General features: G+C 42.2%; 1 protein-coding gene across 3 annotated transcripts in view; it reads left to right on the top strand.

Moving 5' to 3' along the window:
* Positions 1–18,047, top strand: part of ryr2a (ryanodine receptor 2a (cardiac)) — a 723,597-nt gene that overhangs the window by 337,564 nt on the left and 367,986 nt on the right. For all 3 annotated transcript variants that reach the window (XM_034193918.1, XM_034193917.1, XM_034193919.1), the window contains exon 48: positions 17,874–18,009. In XM_034193918.1, the coding sequence (XP_034049809.1) occupies positions 17,874–18,009 (136 nt within the window). The remainder of the gene's footprint in view (positions 1–17,873; positions 18,010–18,047) is intronic.

The following is an 18,047-nucleotide window of genomic DNA, read 5'->3' as shown; positions in this document are numbered from 1 at the left end:
TGTACAAGGTATACAGCAATGGGCTTAGTATACATCCTTGTGGCGAGCCAGTGTTTACAGTAAGTTCATCAGAGACACAGTCATTAACCTTAACCCTTTGAGGCCTGCCAGACAAAAAGTTCAAAATCCATTTGCACATGGCATCACAAAGGCCAAGATTTTTCAGTTTTACAATGAGTCTTGCTGGAACCAAGGAATTGAACGCTGAGCTATAGTCCAGAAAGAGCATTCTTGCATGAGACTGCCTGTTGTCCAAATGCTTGTATACAGAGTTCAGGGCAAAGGCAATGGCATCCTCCACGCTCCTGTTTTGTCTATAAGCAAACTGAAGTGGGTCAACGGCCACCGGAATCTGGTCTTTAATATAGTTCAACACCAATCGCTCAAAACACTTCATTAAAACTGAAGTTAGGGCCACTGGTCGGTAGTCATTAAGACAAGACACTGGTGACTTCTTTGGCACTGGGATAATGGTTGACCTTTTGAAGGCAAGTGGAACAGTGCAGCACCTCAGTGACAAGTTGAATAAATCCGCTAGAGCTGGGGCAAGTTGTTCTGAGCAGAGTTTAAGGACACGAGGGGGGATTCCATCCGGGCCACTGGCCTTCCTCACATTTGTCCTTTTGAGGGACCTTTGGACATCCTCCTGATGAAGAATAAGATAGTTCTCATCTGTGAATCCTGGAAACGAAAATGTCTCCCCGTTCCCAGTTTCAAAGCGGCAATAAAACTGGTTTAACACATTTGGTAGAGAGAGTTCAAAATCAGTAATGGTCTCTCTCCTGGGTTTAGATGAGGTGACCTTGTTTAGACCCTCCCACATACGTTTTGGGTCGTTCTCTTTAAAAAAATGTTTCAGTTTTATGTCCATAAGAGCGTTTAGCTACCTTTATAGAGCGCTCCACTGCATATCGGGCCCGCTTATATGCAGCAGCATCACCCAAATTAAAAGCCACTGAGCGCTCTTTCAATTTCATTTTAACATCCAAATTAAACTATGGATTTTGACTAGGGTGACGCTTAACTACATTCTTTGGCACACAGCAATCAATGCAAAATTGAATATATCCAGTTAGAGCAACACAATATTAATCTAAATTCTCTGACTTAAAAACGGTCCAATCCATGGCATCAAAACAGCCTTGGAGTTTCATTTCACTGTCCTCATTCCAGCACTGCACGATATGTGTTTGTGGCTTAATTTGTTTGCTCCTCTGCATGTATGTAGGAAGAAGAAAAATAGAGGAGTGATCGGATTTACCAAAAGCCGGTCTTAAACTAGACCTGAAAGCGGACTTCACATTACTATAGCAGTGGTCTAAAATACGTGCGCCTCTGGTCAGTTGCTTTACGTGCTGGTAGTAGTTGGGACTTCAAGCACAGACTTCAAGTTACATCTGTTAAAGTCTCCTGCTACTATTATCACAGCATCAGGATGAGAGTTCTCATACGTGTCCAAAATATTACATAAGTCTCCAAGGGCCACCGTAGAGTCCGCCCCCAGATGGATGTACAACGGCACAAAGAAACATCACTGTAAACTCCCAGGGGAGATAGAAAGGACGGCACTTCACCACAGCACACTCCAAGTTAGCGTTACAAGTTCTGTTAACAACAGTATTATCCGTACCACACCGCTTATTAATGAGAAAACACACACATCTTCCTTTGGACTTCCCCGTTTGTTCCCTCACTCGGTCTAAGCGGTGAACAGAGAATTCCGGTGGTTGGAAGGTGGAATCGGGTACGTTTCTGTGGAGCCAGGTCTCCGTCAGACAAAACACAGCGCAATCCCGGGCCTCGCGCTGTGTATGGATGCGGCTTAGCAAGTTGTCGGCCACGGAGCTTAACAAGCAGCCCTCCTCGTTTCCCCCGATGTCCGAAATATCCCTGATGTGTAGTCCAGGTATAGGCAGAGCGCCGCGGTGTCTCCTCCCGGATCTTTCACCTTGTTTTCGGCCATAGCTCCATTCATGGCCGCGCGGTTTCTGGCTTTGTGTGGGGCAAATGTTGAAATCCACACACCTCAGTTCACAACAAACGCCTGAGAGTACACAAGAGTTGTCCTGAATCCCCAGGAGTGCTTCACGATCATATTTAAATGTGGCAAGTGTTTCAAAATGCACACAAACAACACAAGACACAGTGTACACAGCAGAGATTCCGCAGAGGCGCCTTGTCTCGGCGCCATCTTGGAAAGACACTATCTTTCACCTACATGTCAATGGAGCTTGGCAGGTTGATGTCCACCCTGACCATTGCCCAATGCCAAGTGTGGTTGGCCCAATCCCCACTGTCTGAGGCATGCATTGGATCACTATGCACCCTGCCTGTTGTCCCAGGCCAGGGTTTCAGGTCTGTGGCCCAGCAGACCTTGGAATGTGCTGTTCAGGAAAATAAGTCTTGCCAGCAATTTGCTGAATTACAACAAACTCCCAGGCACCAACCTAAGCACTGGCTACTGTCCTGTAAACAGATGTGCTTCCTGGGGTGTGAGTCAGGCTTGTCAGCCCTCCCAGCAGTCCAACTTTCAACCACCTACAGGTAGACCTCCCAGACATGGCCAGCGGGACTGACAGGGCCATCATGGCTGCCCCTCGAAATCATCAAGGGGCCACAGTGGTTGGGTTTGACGTCCAGTACAAGGCCACCAATCATGTTTCCTGAAAAAAGCTCGACTGGTGGCAGGCCTTGGTCTCAGATCAATGGGTGGTTTCCACATTGGTCAGAGACTACAATATTCAGTTCAATGCTCCCCCCACCCCCACCCCGACATTGGTTTTTAATGCAGTGTTGCCTGGGGGATCGAAGGTCACAGGCATTCAATGTTGGTTTTCGGCCTTGCCGCTTACGTGTAGAAAATTCTCCAGATTCTCTTAATCTTCTGATTATATTATGGACTGTAGATGATGCAGTCTCTAAATTCTTTGCAATTGAGCATTGAGAAATATTGTTCTTAAAATGTTGGACTATTTTTTCACGCGAAGTGGTGCTCCTCACCCCATCTTTGCTTGTGGACGGCTGAGCCTTTTGGGGATGCTCCTTTTATACCCAATGCTCCTCACCCCATCTTTGCTTGTGGACGGCTGAGCCTTTTGGGGATGCTCCTTTTATACCCAATCATGACACTTACCTGCTTCCAATTAACCCGTTCACCTGTGGAATATTCCAAACAGGTGTTCTTTGAGCATTCATGAGCATTCATCAACTTTCCCAGTCTTTTGTTGCCCCTGTCCCAGCTTTTTTGAAACGTGCTGCAGGCATCCATTTCCAAATGAGCAACTATTTGCACAAAACAATAAAGTTTATCAGTTTGAACATTAAATATTTTGTCTTTGTGATGCATTTAATTGAATATTGGTTGAAGAGGATTTGCAAATCATTGTATTTTGTTTTTATTTGCATTTTACACAATGTCCCAACTTCATTGGACTTGGGGTTGTAGTATGTGTGTGCTCTTTAGATAGCTGAGGTAGGTTTAGATGGTTGAGGAATGACTGGATATCTACTGGATTAGGTGTATTCTCCAATGAGTATAAATTACTATAGTAGTTAAATATCTCATTCGTTTCCTGTGGCGACTGTGTATAATTTCCAGCTTGATCCCTGATAAATGTTATTCTTGAATTTTTCCTTATTGTGTTGTAACTGATTTGCCAGAAATTTACTTGATTATTATGTACAAAATGATTATATCTAAGTCATTGAATGAGGAACTCTGTTTTTTTTTTCCTCGATATAATATTGTCAAGTTGGAATTTTGCATTATTTAATTCAGACAAAGTTTGATCACTTGGGTCCGCAGCATATTTATTTGTTAAAATGTTGAATTTTGTCTTCAAGGTCATTTTCTCATTTATGCTCCATTTTTTTATAAGAAGAATATGAAATAATTTTCCGTCTAATCACTGCTTTTCCTGTTTCCCAAAGCAAAGAAGGAGAAACACTTGGAGAGTCATTTCTTTCTATAAAGTCTGCCCACTGTCTCCTTATGATTTTATCAAATTCAGAGTCCTTTAAAAGTGAGGTGTTAACCCATTTATGCCCAGATTTTTTTTTTTTTAATAAGTGGAAAATGTTGTGTGGGCCGCTGAAGAGGAGGTACTGCTGGCCCACCACCACAAGATGGCGCCCTGCTTGAAGTGCGGGCTTCAAGCACGAGAGGGCGTCGGCTTTGCTGGAGGTGACAGCTGTCATCAATCAACACAAGCTGTCACCCATCACCACCACTACAAAGACCGGACTGCAACTCCACCTCCTCGCCGAGAAATCAACTACCATTCAGGTAATTTCTCTGCTGACTGACACTTTGTGTGTAATAACCTGAACTTCTGTTGCAGCCGTTTTCCTGGAGTGTGTCCTTATCTGAGGGATTGGCGTTTGGTGTGACAGCGACAGCTTCGCCTCACACCCCAACCCAGATAAGTGGTTGACCAGGAGCTGCACGAGTGTGTGTGATTGGAGGTGGAGGTTTTCCCTCCTTTACTTAATACAGACTGTGGGATTACTGAGTGTGCGAACTCACACTCATCTGGACTGTCTCTGTTCTCTGCCAGCAGTACCGGGTCTGACTGCTGAAGACAGCGGCCACCTGGGGCGCAGGGCTTGGCGGCTCCGGTGTTCTTCAGCTCCGTTGGTGTTGGAAGCTGTGTGGGGATCCAGCTCTTCTCTCTCCAGGCGTCTTCTATCGTCGAGCCTGCCCACACGTCACCTGGTGTATGATTGACAGTCCACCATATTGTTATTGTCTGTACGTTGTTGTGCGATTCACAACATTAAATTGTTACTTTTTGGCTTATCCATTGTCCGTTCATTAACGCCCCCTGTTGTGGGTCCGTGTCACGACACTTTCACAACAGAAAATGTTGCATTAGTACCTTTGAGATTTTTTATTGTGAGTAGAAAATGACAGTGAAACACTTTGGCAACATTTGTTGCCAGTGGGGCAAAACGGGTTAAAGCGTCATGAGTGAGACGGTTTAATAGTGGATTCTATTTGTATGGAAAGTGACACAGGAGCAGGATCACTGATAGTGATGGAATGAATTTTTGAATTAATTCCATTCCAATTTGGGAGTTAGAGTTACTCGTGAGGAACAAGTCTATTCTATAAAGTGACTGATATACAGGAGAGAGGAGATCTATCTATCTATCTATCTATCTATCTATCTATCTATCTATCTATCTATCTATCTATCTATCTATCTATCTATCTATCTATCTATCTATCTATCTATCTATCTATCTATCTATCTATCTATCTATCTATCTATCTATCTATCTATCTATCTATCTATCTATCTGTCTATCTGTCTGTCTGTCTGTCTGTCTGTCTGTCTGTCTGTCTGTCTGTCTGTCTGTCTGTCTGTCTGTCTGTCTGTCTGTCTGTCTGTCTGTCTGTCTGTCTGTCTGTCTGTCTGTCTGTATCTGCATTTAGTTTTTCAACCCCAATTCCAATGAAGTTGGGACGTTGTGTAAAATGTAAATAAAAACAGAATACAATGATTTGCAAATCCTCTTCAACCTATATTCAGTTGAATACACCACAAAGACAAGATATTTAATGTTCAAACTGATAAACTTTATTGTTTCTGTGCAAATATTTGCTCATTTTGAAATGGATGCCTGCAACATGTTTCAAAAAAGCTGGGATAGTGGTATGTTTACCACTGTGTTACATCACCTTTCCTTCTAACAACACTCAATAAGCGTTTGGGAACTGAGAACACTAATTGTTGAAGCTTTTTAGGTGGAATTCTTTCCCATTCTTGCTTGATGTACGACTTCGGTTGTTCAACAGTCCGGGGTCTCCATTGTCGTATTTTGCGCTTCATAATGCGCCACACATTTTCAGTGGGCGACAGGTCTGGACTGCAGACAGACCAGTCTAGAACCCGCACTCTTTTTACTACGAAGCCACACTGCTGTAACATGTGCAGAATGTGCTTGGCATTGTCTTGCTGAAATAAGCAGGGACGTCCCTGAAAAAGACGTTGCTTGGATGGCAGCATGTGTTGCTCCAAAATATGGATGTACCTTTCAGCATTGATGGTGCCATCACAGATGTGTAAGTTCTCCATGTCATGGGCACTAACACACCCCCATACCATCACAGATGCTGGCTTTTGAACTTTGCGCTGGTAACCATCTGGATGGCCCTTTATCTCTTTTGTCCGGAGGACACGACGTCCATGATTTCCAAAAACAATTTCAAATGTGAACTCATCAGACCACAGGACACTTTTTCACTTTGCGTCTGTCCATTTCAAATGAACTCGGGCCCAGAGAAGGCAGCGGCATTTCTGGATGTTGTTGATGTATGGCTTTTGCTTTGCATAGTAGAGTTTTAACTTGCACTTGTAGATGCAGCAACAAACTGTGTTAACTGACAATGGTTTTCTGAAGTGTTCCTGAGCCCATGCAGTAAGATCCTTTACACAATGATGTCGGTTTTTAATGCAGTGCCGCCTGAGGGATGAAGGTCACAGGCATTCAGTGTTGGTTTTTGGCACTTGCCGCGTGTAGAACGTTTCTCTGAATCATCTGATTATATTATGGACTGTAGATGATGGAATCCCTAAATTCCTTGCAATTGAAGATTGAGAAACATTGTTCTTAAACACAGTTGTTCACAAAGTGGTGATCCTCGCCCCATCTTTGCTTGTGAACGGCTGAGCCTTTTGGGGATGCTCAATTTCAATTTTAATTTATTTTTATTTATATAGCACCAAATAACAAAGCGCTTCACACAGGTAAGCTCCTTTTATACCCAATCATGACACTCACTGAATGTTCCAAATAGGTGTTCTTTGAGCATTCATCAACTTTCCCAGTCTTTTGTTGCCACTGTCCCAGCTTTTTTGAAACGTGTTGCAGGCATCCATTTCAAAATGAGCAAATATTTGCACAAAAACAAAAAAAAGTCTTATCAGTTTGAACATTAAATATCTTGTTTTTGTGGTGTATTCAACTGAATATAGGTTGAAGAAATTTTGCAGATCATTGTATTCTGTTTTTATTTACATTTCACACAATGTCCCAACTTCATTGGAATTGGGGTTGTACTACCAAGTATATGCATTCATTATTCTGCCTGTGCTGTTTCATGATTGGGTAAAGAATCTTTCTGCGTTCATTAATTTCTTTTGGAAACTGATCGTTTAATCCAAAGCTGGTCCCTCTGAGCTCTCTGGCTTTGGCCCTCTGAGCTCTCTGGCCATGAGGTCTTTATGTTTGTAATGTTCCAGTTTGGCAATGATGGGCCGAGGTCTTCTGCTCTTGGGTCCACCGAGTCTGTGCACACGATGAAAAGTGATGTTGTCAACAGTAGTGGAAGGATGTCTGAGCTGGGAGACCATGAAGTCTTTTAAGAGGGTTTCTGGATCATCTGAGGAGTGGTTTTCTGGTATCCCTGAGAAAATTAAGTTGTCACGCATGCTCCTGGTCTGAATATCCAGTATTATTTCATTTGCCTTCTTTATTTCTTTGGTTAGCCTGACTGTTTTTTTTGTTAATAAATCAACCGATGCTTTGAGTGATTTATTTTTAGACTCCAGCTGTTCTATTTTTTCATAATTTTTGCAAAATTGAGGCTGACATGAATGTCTTTAATTTCCTTGTGTAATGCTATGAGCGAATCCAGCTTCATGTTGATGGAACGGAGCACACTTACCTCCACCTCTGTTGTCTGGAGATCCTCCGTGTCTGCAGAGGAGTCCTTCTTCTTACATTTACAGAGATTGCTGTCGTCTTTGTGTACCGGGGAAGCCATGTCCATGCAGCAGCCCTGGTAATAATGGTCGATGTAGTTTTCTAAATCAGCGATGCAATCCACTGTTGTTGGTTCCGGATATTCATGTCCACCAAGAGTTGTTGCTGTTAAGGTTTTCCTTTCATTGTTATTAGTAAATATTACATTAAATCCAGCAGGGTTTTTTCCATTTCTTGTTTGTTTTCTTATGAATCTACCTAGTAAAACGCCACACTGTCAAGTCTCGCTCCCGTTGTGCTGTTCTCGCGAGCACTACAAGAACAGCACAACGGTGGTTGGCTACTACATTTTCTACTGGTGGTTGGCTCTCACTGCGGTATTGTATCACTTCCTGTTCCGGAGCACAGCGGTGTTTTGCTGTATCTGTTAGCTGTTTAATCTGCGCAGTTAGATTGATCTAGTTACCTAGATAACGATTTGTTTCACAGTGTAATCTTCACATGCCTTAACTAAAGCACTCCCTCTGCTGAATCACCTCTAAATTATTTACACATTATTCACTTTGTGTGTTTTTAGGAATCTGCTAGCTTAGCACAGCTACTAGCTCTTAGCCGGTTTAGCATGGCGGCTTCTCCTGTCTCTCCCGCACTTTTCTGCTCTGGGTGTGAAATGTTTAGTTATTCCTCGGCCTCCTTTAGCAGTAATGGTACTTGTAACAAGTGTAGCTTATTCGTAGCTTTGGAGGCCAGGCTGGGCAAATTGGAGACTCGGCTCCGCACCGTGGAAAATTCTACAGCTAGCCAGGCCCCTGTAGTCGGTGCGGACCAAGGTAGCTTAGATCCCGAGCAGCCGGGAAAGCAGGCCGACTGGTTAACTGTGAGGAGGAAGCGTAGTTCTAAACAGTTGCCCCGTGTAAACCGCCAACCCGTTCACATTTCTAACCGTTTTTCCCCACTCGACGACACACCCGCCGAGGATCAAACTCTGGTTATTGGCGACTCTGTTTTGAGAAATGTGAAGTTAGCGACACCAGCAACCATAGTCAATTGTCTTCCGGGGGCCAGAGCAGGCGACATTGAAGGAAATTTGAAACTGCTGGCTAAGGCTAAGCGTAAATTTGGTAAGATTGTAATTCACGTCGGCAGTAATGACACCCGGTTACGCCAATCGGAGGTCACTAAAATTAACATTGAATCGGTGTGTAACTTTGCAAAAACAATGTCAGACTCTGTAGTTTTCTCTGGGCCCCTCCCCAATCGGACCGGGAGTGACATGTTTAGCCGCATGTTCTCCTTGAATTGCTGGCTGTCTGAGTGGTGTCCAAAAAATGAGGTGGGCTTCATAGATAATTGGCAAAGCTTCTGGGGAAAACCTGGTCTTGTTAGGAGAGACGGCATCCATCCCACTTTGGATGGAGCAGCTCTCATTTCTAGAAATCTGGCCAATTTTCTTAAATCCTCCAAACCGTGACTATCCAGGGTTGGGACCAGGAAGCAGAGTTGTAGTCTTACACACCTCTCTGCAGCTTCTCTCCCCCTGCCATCCCCTCATTACCCCCATCCCCGTAGAGACGGTGCCTGCTCCCAGACCACCAATAACCAGCAAAAATCTATTTAAGCATAAAAATTCAAAAAGAAAAAATAATATAGCACCTTCAACTGCACCACAGACTAAAACAGTTAAATGTGGTCTATTAAACATTAGGTCTCTCTCTTCTAAGTCCCTGTTAGTAAATGATATAATAATTGATCAACATATTGATTTATTCTGCCTTACAGAAACCTGGTTACAGCAGGATGAATATGTTAGTTTAAATGAGTCAACTCCCCCGAGTCACACTAACTGCCAGAATGCTCGTAGCACGGGCCGAGGCGGAGGATTAGCAGCAATCTTCCATTCCAGCTTATTAATTAATCAAAAACCCAGACAGAGCTTTAATTCATTTGAAAGCTTGACTCTTAGTCTTGTCCATCCAAATTGGAAGTCCCAAAAAACAGTTTTATTTGTTGTTATCTATCGTCCCCCTGGTCATTACTGTGAGTTTTTCTGTGAATTTTCAGACCTTTTGTCTGACTTAGTGCTTAGCTCAGATAATCAATCAATCAATCAATCAATTTTTTCAATCAATTTTTTTTATATAGCGCCAAATCACAACAAACAGTTGCCCCAAGGCGCTTTATATTGTAAGGCAAGGCCATACAATAATTATGTAAAACCCCAACGGTCAAAACGACCCCCTGTGAGCAAGCACTTGGCTACAGTGGGAAGGAAAAACTCCCTTTTAACAGGAAGAAACCTCCAGCAGAACCAGGCTCAGGGAGGGGCAGTCTTCTGCTGGGACTGGTTGGGGCTGAGGGAGAGAACCAGGAAAAAGACATGCTGTGGAGGGGAGCAGAGATCGATCACTAATGATTAAATGCAGAGTGGTGCATACAGAGCAAAAAGAGAAAGAAACAGTGCATCATGGGAACCCCCCAGCAGTCTACGTCTATAGCAGCATAACTAAGGGATGGTTCAGGGTCACCTGATCCAGCCCTAACTATAAGCTTTAGCAAAAAGGAAAGTTTTAAGCCTAATCTTAAAAGTAGAGAGGGTGTCTGTCTCCCTGATCTGAATTGGGAGCTGGTTCCACAGGAGAGGAGCCTGAAAGCTGAAGGCTCTGCCTCCCATTCTACTCTTACAAACCCTAGGAACTACAAGTAAGCCTGCAGTCTGAGAGCGAAGCGCTCTATTGGGGTGATATGGTACTACGAGGTCCCTAAGATAAGATGGGACCTGATTATTCAAAACCTTATAAGTAAGAAGAAGAATTTTAAATTCTATTCTAGAATTAACAGGAAGCCAATGAAGAGAGGCCAATATGGGTGAGATATGCTCTCTCCTTCTAGTCCCCGTCAGTACTCTAGCTGCAGCATTTTGAATTAACTGAAGGCTTTTTAGGGAACTTTTAGGACAACCTGATAATAATGAATTACAATAGTCCAGCCTAGAGGAAATAAATGCATGAATTAGTTTTTCAGCATCACTCTGAGACAAGACCTTTCTAATTTTAGAGATATTGCGTAAATGCAAAAAAGCAGTCCTACATATTTGTTTAATATGCGCTTTGAATGACATATCCTGATCAAAAATGACTCCAAGATTTCTCACAGTATTACTAGAGGTCAGGGTAATGCCATCCAGAGTAAGGATCTGGTTAGACACCATGTTTCTAAGATTTGTGGGGCCAAGTACAATAACTTCAGTTTTATCTGAGTTTAAAAGCAGGAAATTAGAGGTCATCCATGTCTTTATGTCTGTAAGACAATCCTGCAGTTTAGCTAATTGGTGTGTGTCCTCTGGCTTCATGGATAGATAAAGCTGGGTATCATCTGTGTAACAATGAAAATTTAAGCAATACCGTCTAATAATACTGCCTAAGGGAAGCATATATAAAGTGAATAAAATTGGTCCTAGCACAGAACCTTGTGGAACTCCATAATTAACTTTAGTCTGTGAAGAAGATTCCCCATTTACATGAACAAATTGTAATCTATTAGACAAATATGATTCAAACCACCACAACGCAGTGCCTTTAATACCTATGGCATGCTCTAATCTCTGTAATAAAATTTTATGGTCAACAGTATCAAAAGCAGCACTGAGGTCTAACAGAACAAGCACAGAGATGAGTCCACTGTCCGAGGCCATAAGAAGATCATTTGTAACCTTCACTAATGCTGTTTCTGTACTATGATGAATTCTAAAACCTGACTGAAACTCTTCAAATAGACCATTCCTCTGCAGATGATCAGTTAGCTGTTTTACAACTACCCTTTCAAGAATTTTTGAGAGAAAAGGAAGGTTGGAGATTGGCCTATAATTAGCTGAGATAGCTGGGTCAAGTGATGGCTTTTTAAGTAATGGTTTAATTACTGCCACCTTAAAAGCCTGTGGTACATAGCCAACTAACAAAGATAGATTGATCATATTTAAGATCGAAGCATTAAATAATGGTAGGGCTTCCTTGAGCAGCCTGGTAGGAATGGGGTCTAATAAACATGTTGATGGTTTGGATGAAGTAACTAATGAAAATAACTCAGACAGAACAATCGGAGAGAAAGAGTCTAACCAAATACCGGCATCACTGAAAGCAGCCAAAGATAACGATACGTCTTTGGGATGGTTATGAGTAATTTTTTCTCTAATAGTTAAAATTTTGTTAGCAAAGAAAGTCATGAAGTCATTACTAGTTAAAGTTAATGGAATACTCAGCTCAATAGAGCTCTGACTCTTTGTCAGCCTGGCTACAGTGCTGAAAAGAAACCTGGGGTTGTTCTTATTTTCTTCAATTAGTGATGAGGAGAAAGATGTCCTAGCTTTACGGAGGGCTTTTTTATAGAGCAACAGACTCTTTTTCCAGGCTAAGTGAAGATCTTCTAAATTAGTGAGACGCCATTTCCTCTCCAACTTACGGGTTATCTGCTTTAAGCTACGAGTTTGTGAGTTATACCACGGAGTCAGACACTTCTGATTTAAAGCTCTCTTTTTCAGAGGAGCTACAGCATCCAAAGTTGTCTTCAATGAGGATGTAAAACTATTGACGAGATACTCTATCTCCCTTACAGAGTTTAGGTAGCTACTCTGCACTGTGTTGGTATATGGCATTAGAGAACATAAAGAAGGAATCATATCCTTAAACCTAGTTACAGCGCTTTCTGAAAGACTTCTAGTGTAATGAAACTTATTCCCCACTGCTGGGTAGTCCATCAGAGTAAATGTAAATGTTATTAAGAAATGATCAGACAGAAGGGAGTTTTCAGGGAATACTGTTAAGTCTTCTATTTCCATACCATAAGTCAGAACAAGATCTAAGATATGATTAAAGTGGTGGGTGGACTCATTTACTTTTTGAGCAAAGCCAATAGAGTCTAATAATAGATTAAATGCAGTGTTGAGGCTGTCATTCTCAGCATCTGTGTGGATGTTAAAATCGCCCACTATAATTATCTTATCTGAGCTAAGCACTAAGTCAGACAAAAGGTCTGAAAATTCACAGAGAAACTCACAGTAACGACCAGGTGGACGATAGATAATAACAAATAAAACTGGTTTTTGGGACTTCCAATTTGGATGGACAAGACTAAGAGACAAGCTTTCAAATGAATTAAAGCTCTGTCTGGGTTTTTGATTAATTAATAAGCTGGAATGGAAGATTGCTGCTAATCCTCCGCCCCGGCCCGTGCTACGAGCATTAGTGTGACTCGGGGGTGTTGACTCATTTAAACTAACATATTCATCCTGCTGTAACCAGGTTTCTGTAAGGCAGAATAAATCAATATGTTGATCAATTATTATATCATTTACCAACAGGGACTTAGAAGAGAGAGACCTAATGTTTAATAGACCACATTTAACTGTTTTAGTCTGTGGTGCAGTTGAAGGTGCTATATTATTTTTTCTTTTTGAATTTTTATGCTTAAATAGATTTTTGCTGGTTATTGGTAGTCTGGGAGCAGGCACCGTCTCTACGGGGATGGAGTAATGAGGGGATGGCAGGGGGAGAGAAGTTTCAGAGAGGTGTGTAAGACTACAACTCTGCTTCCTGGTCCCAACCCTGGATAGTCACGGTTTGGAGGATTTAAGAAAATTGGCCAGATTTCTAGAAATGAGAGCTGCTCCATCCAAAGTGGGATGGATGCCGTCTCTCCTAACAAGACCAGGTTTTCCCCAGAAGCTTTGCCAATTATCTATGAAGCCCACCTCATTTTTTGGACACCACTCAGACAGCCAGCAATTCAAGGAGAACATGCGGCTAAACATGTCACTCCCGGTCTGATTGGGGAGGGGCCCAGAGAAAACTACAGAGTCCGACATTGTTTTTGCAAAGTTACACACCGATTTAATGTTAATTTTAGTGACCTCCAATTGGCGTAACCGGGTGTCATTACTGCCGACGTGAATTACAATCTTACCAAATTTACGCTTAGCCTTAGCCAGTAGTTTCAAATTTCCTTCAATGTCGCCTGCTCTGGCCCCCGGAAGACAATTGACTATGGTTGCTGGTGTCGCTAACTTCACATTTCTCAAAACAGAGTCGCCAATAACCAGAGTTTGATCCTCGGCGGGTGTGTCGTCGAGTGAGGAAAAACGATTAGAGATGTGAACGGGTTGGCGGTGTACACGGGGCTTCTGTTTAGGGCTACGCTTCCTCCTCACAGTCACCCAGTCGGCCTGCTTTCCCGGCTGCTCGGGATCTGTCAGGGGGGAACTAACGGCAGCTAAGCTACCTTGGTCCGCACCGACTACAGGGGCCTGGCTAGCTGTAGAATTTTCCACGGTGCGGAGCCGAGTCTCCAATTCGCCCAGCCTGGCCTCCAAAGCTACGAATAAGCTACACTTATTACAAGTACCATTACTGCTAAAGGAGGTCGAGGAATAACTAAACATTTCACACCCAGAGCAGAAAAGTGCGGGAGAGACAGGAGAAGCTGCCATGCTAAATCGGCTAAGAGCTAGTAGCTATGCTAAGCTAGCGGATTCCTAAAAACACGCAAAGTGAATAATGTGTAAATAATTTAGAGGTGATTCAGCAGAAGGAGTGCTTTAGTTAAGGCACGTAAAGATTACACTGGGAAACAAATCGTAATCTAGATAACTAGATCAATCTAACTGCGCAGATTAAACAGCTAACAGATACAGAAAAACACCGCTGTGCTCCGGAACAGGAAGTGATACAATACTGCAGTGAGAGCCAACCACCAGTAGAGGCAAGCAAGAGCCTTAGATAAGATAATTATAGTGGGCGATTTTAACATCCACACAGATGCTGAGAATGACAGCCTCAACACTGCATTTAATCTATTATTAGACTCAATTGGCTTTGCTCAAAATGTAAATGAGTCCACCCACCACTTTAATCATATCTTAGATCTTGTTCTGACTTATGGTATGGAAATTGAAGACTTAACAGTATTCCCTGAAAACTCCCTTCTGTCTAATCATTTCTTAATAACATTTACATTTACTCTGATGGGGCTCTGGCTCTCATTTACTCTGACCCAGCAGTGGGGAATAAGTTTCATTACACTAGAAGTCTTTCAGAAAGCGCTGTAACTAGGTTTAAGGATATGATTCCTTCTTTATGTTCTCTAATGCCATATACCAACACAGTGCAGAGTAGCTACCTAAACTCTGTAAGTGAGATAGAGTATCTCGTCAATAGTTTTACATCCTCATTGAAGACAACTTTGGATGCTGTAGCTCCTCTGAAAAAGAGAGCTTTAAATCAGAAGTGCCTGACTCCGTGGTATAACTCACAAACCCGCAGCTTAAAGCAGATAACCCGTAAGTTGGAGAGGAAATGGCATCTCACTAATTTAGAAGATCTTCACTTAGCCTGGAAAAAGAGTCTGTTGCTCTATAAAAAAGCCCTCCATAAAGCTAGGACATCTTACTTCTCATCACTAATTTAAGAAAATAAGAACAACCCCAGGTTTCTTTTCAGCACTGTAGCCAGGCTGACAAAGAGTCAGAGCTCTATTGAGCCGAGTATTCCTTTAACTTTAACTAGTAATGACTTCATGACTTTCTTTGCTAATAAAATTTTAACTATTAGAGAAAAAATTACTCATAACCATCCCAAAGACGTATCGTTATCTTTGGCTGTTTTCAGTGATGCCGGTATTTGGTTAGACTCTTTCTCTCAGATTGTTCTGTCTGAGTTATTTTCATTAGTTACTTCATCCAAACCATCAACATGTCTATTAGACCCCATTCCTGCCAGGCTGCTCAAGGAAGCCCTACCATTATTTAATGCTTCGATCTTAAATATGATCAATCTATCTTTATTAGTTGGCTATGTACCACAGGCTTTTAAGGTGGCAGTAATTAAACCATTACTTAAAAAGCCATCACTTGACCCAGCTATCTTAGCTAATTATAGGCCAATCTCCAGCCTTCCTTTTCTCTCAGAAATTCTTGAAAGGGTAGTTGTAAAAGAGCTAACTGATCATCTGCAGAGGAATGGTCTATTTGAAGAGTTTCAGTCAGGTTTTAGAATTCATCATAGTACAGAAACAGCATTAGTGAAGGTTACAAATGATCTTCTTATGGCCTCAGACAGTGGACTCATCTCTGTGCTTGTTCTGTTAGACCTCAGTGCTGCTTTTGATACTGTTGACCATAAAATTTTATTAAAGAGATTAGAGCATGCCATAGGTATTAAAGGCACTGCGCTGCGGTGGTTTGACTCATATTTATCTAATAGATTACAATTTGTTCATGTAAATGGGGAATCTTCTTCACAGACTAAGGTTAATTATGGAGTTCCACAAGGTTCTGTGCTAGGACCAATTTTATTCACTTTATGCATGCTTCCCTTAGGCAGTATTATTAGACGGCATTGTTTAAATTTTCATTGTTACGCAGATGATACCCAGCTTTATCTGTCCATGAAGCCAGAGGACACACACCAATTAGCTAAACTGCAGGATTGTCTTGCAGACATAAAGACATGGATGACCTCTAATTTCCTGCTTTTAAACTCAGATAAAACTGAAGTTATTGTACTTGGCCCCACAAATCTTAGAAACATGGTGTCTAACCAGATCCTTACTCTGGATGGCATTACCCTGACCTCTAGTACTACTGTGAGAAATCTTGGAGTCATTTTTGATCAGGATATGTCATTCAATGCGCATATTAAACAAATATGTAGGACTGCTTTTTTTGCATTTATGCAATATCTCTAAAATTAGAAAGGTCTTGTCTCAGAGTGATGCTGAAAAACTAATTCATGCATTTATTTCCTCTAGGCTGGACTATTGTAATTCATTATTATCAGGTTGTCCTAAAAGTTTCCTGAAAAGCCTTCAGTTAATTCAAAATGCTGCAGCAGAGTACTAACGGGGACTAGAAGGAGAGAGCATATCTCACCCATATTGGCCTCTCTTCATTGGCTTCCTGTTAATTCTAGAATAGAATTTAAAATTCTTCTTCTTACTTATAAGGTTTTGAATAATTAGGTCCCATCTTATCTTAGGGACCTCATAGTACCATATCACCCCAATAGAGTGCTTCGCTCTCAGACTGCAGGCTTACTTGTAGTTCCTAGGGTTTGTAAGAGTAGAATGGGAGGCAGAGCCTTCAGCTTTCAGGCTCCTCTCCTGTGGAACCAGCTCCCCATTCGGATCAGGGAGACAGACACCCTCTCTACTTTTAAGATTAGGCTTAAAACTTTCCTTTTTGCTAAAGCTTATAGTTAGGGCTGGATCAGGTGACCCTGAACCATCCCTTAGTTATGCTGCTATAGACTTAGACTGCTGGGGGGTTCCCATGATGCAATGAGTGTTTCTTTCTTTCTTTCTCTTTTTGCTCTGTATGCACCACTCTGCATTTAATCATTAGTGATTGATCTCTGCTCCCCTCCACAGCATGTCTTTTTCCTGGTTCTCTCACTCAGCCCCAACCAGTCCCAGCGGAGGACTGCCCCTCCCTGAGCCTGGTTCTGCTGGAGGTTTCTTCCTGTTAAAAGGGAGTTTTTCCTTCCCACTGTCGCCAAGTGCTTGCTCACAGGGGGTCGTTTTGACCGTTGGGGTTTTTACGTAATTATTGTATGGCCTTGCCTTACAATATAAAGCGCCTTGGGGCAACTGTTTGTTGTGATTTGGCGCTATATAAATAAAATTGATTGATTGATTGACTATGCCATCTTCCTACTCATCCTAGGTTTGCTCTTGATATGTGCTGCTTTAGCAGTCCATAAATCAGCACTTAACAAATGATGTGTGCTGATTTGTGGACTGCTGAAGCTAGCCAAGGCTTCATACTGTAAAGAACGATAACTCATGCACAGTTGAAGGCATGTTTGACTGCAGACATAGTCTGGATTTGAACTCATTGAATAACCTATAATTTCAGTTTCTGTTGCACATTCAGATTCTTTTAGTGATAGTTGAGAAGTCTTCAAGCAGGTAACTGTCATATGAACATAGAATTTGAGCAAGAAGGATGTTCCCTTATATTTCCAAGGGAAATGCAGTTCTGCTTTTCAGCCAGGTACTGATGTTCAGTCAGATCTTCAGTCAGCTTTAATGTCATTCTTGGAGAAGTTGAATGCAGAGAGCAGGTTTAGTGTTTTTCTGAATCTGCATGAGTGTGTTTCATGCTATGCCCTCTGCAGGTGGTCCGTTACCTGGCTGGCTGTGGCCTCCAGAGCTGCATGATGCTTGTGAGCAAAGGATACCCTGACATTGGATGGAACCCCGTGGAAGGTGAACGATACCTGGACTTCCTACGGTTTGCTGTCTTCTGCAATGGTAAAAATGTTAATTCATTCACAAACAGCCTTGTTAGA

This window comes from Thalassophryne amazonica, chromosome 18, assembly GCF_902500255.1.
Source record: "Thalassophryne amazonica chromosome 18, fThaAma1.1, whole genome shotgun sequence".
NCBI lineage: Eukaryota > Metazoa > Chordata > Actinopteri > Batrachoidiformes > Batrachoididae > Thalassophryne > Thalassophryne amazonica.
The sequence above is the reverse complement of the archived record's forward strand: the minus strand, read 5'-3'. Positions and strand labels throughout refer to the sequence as shown.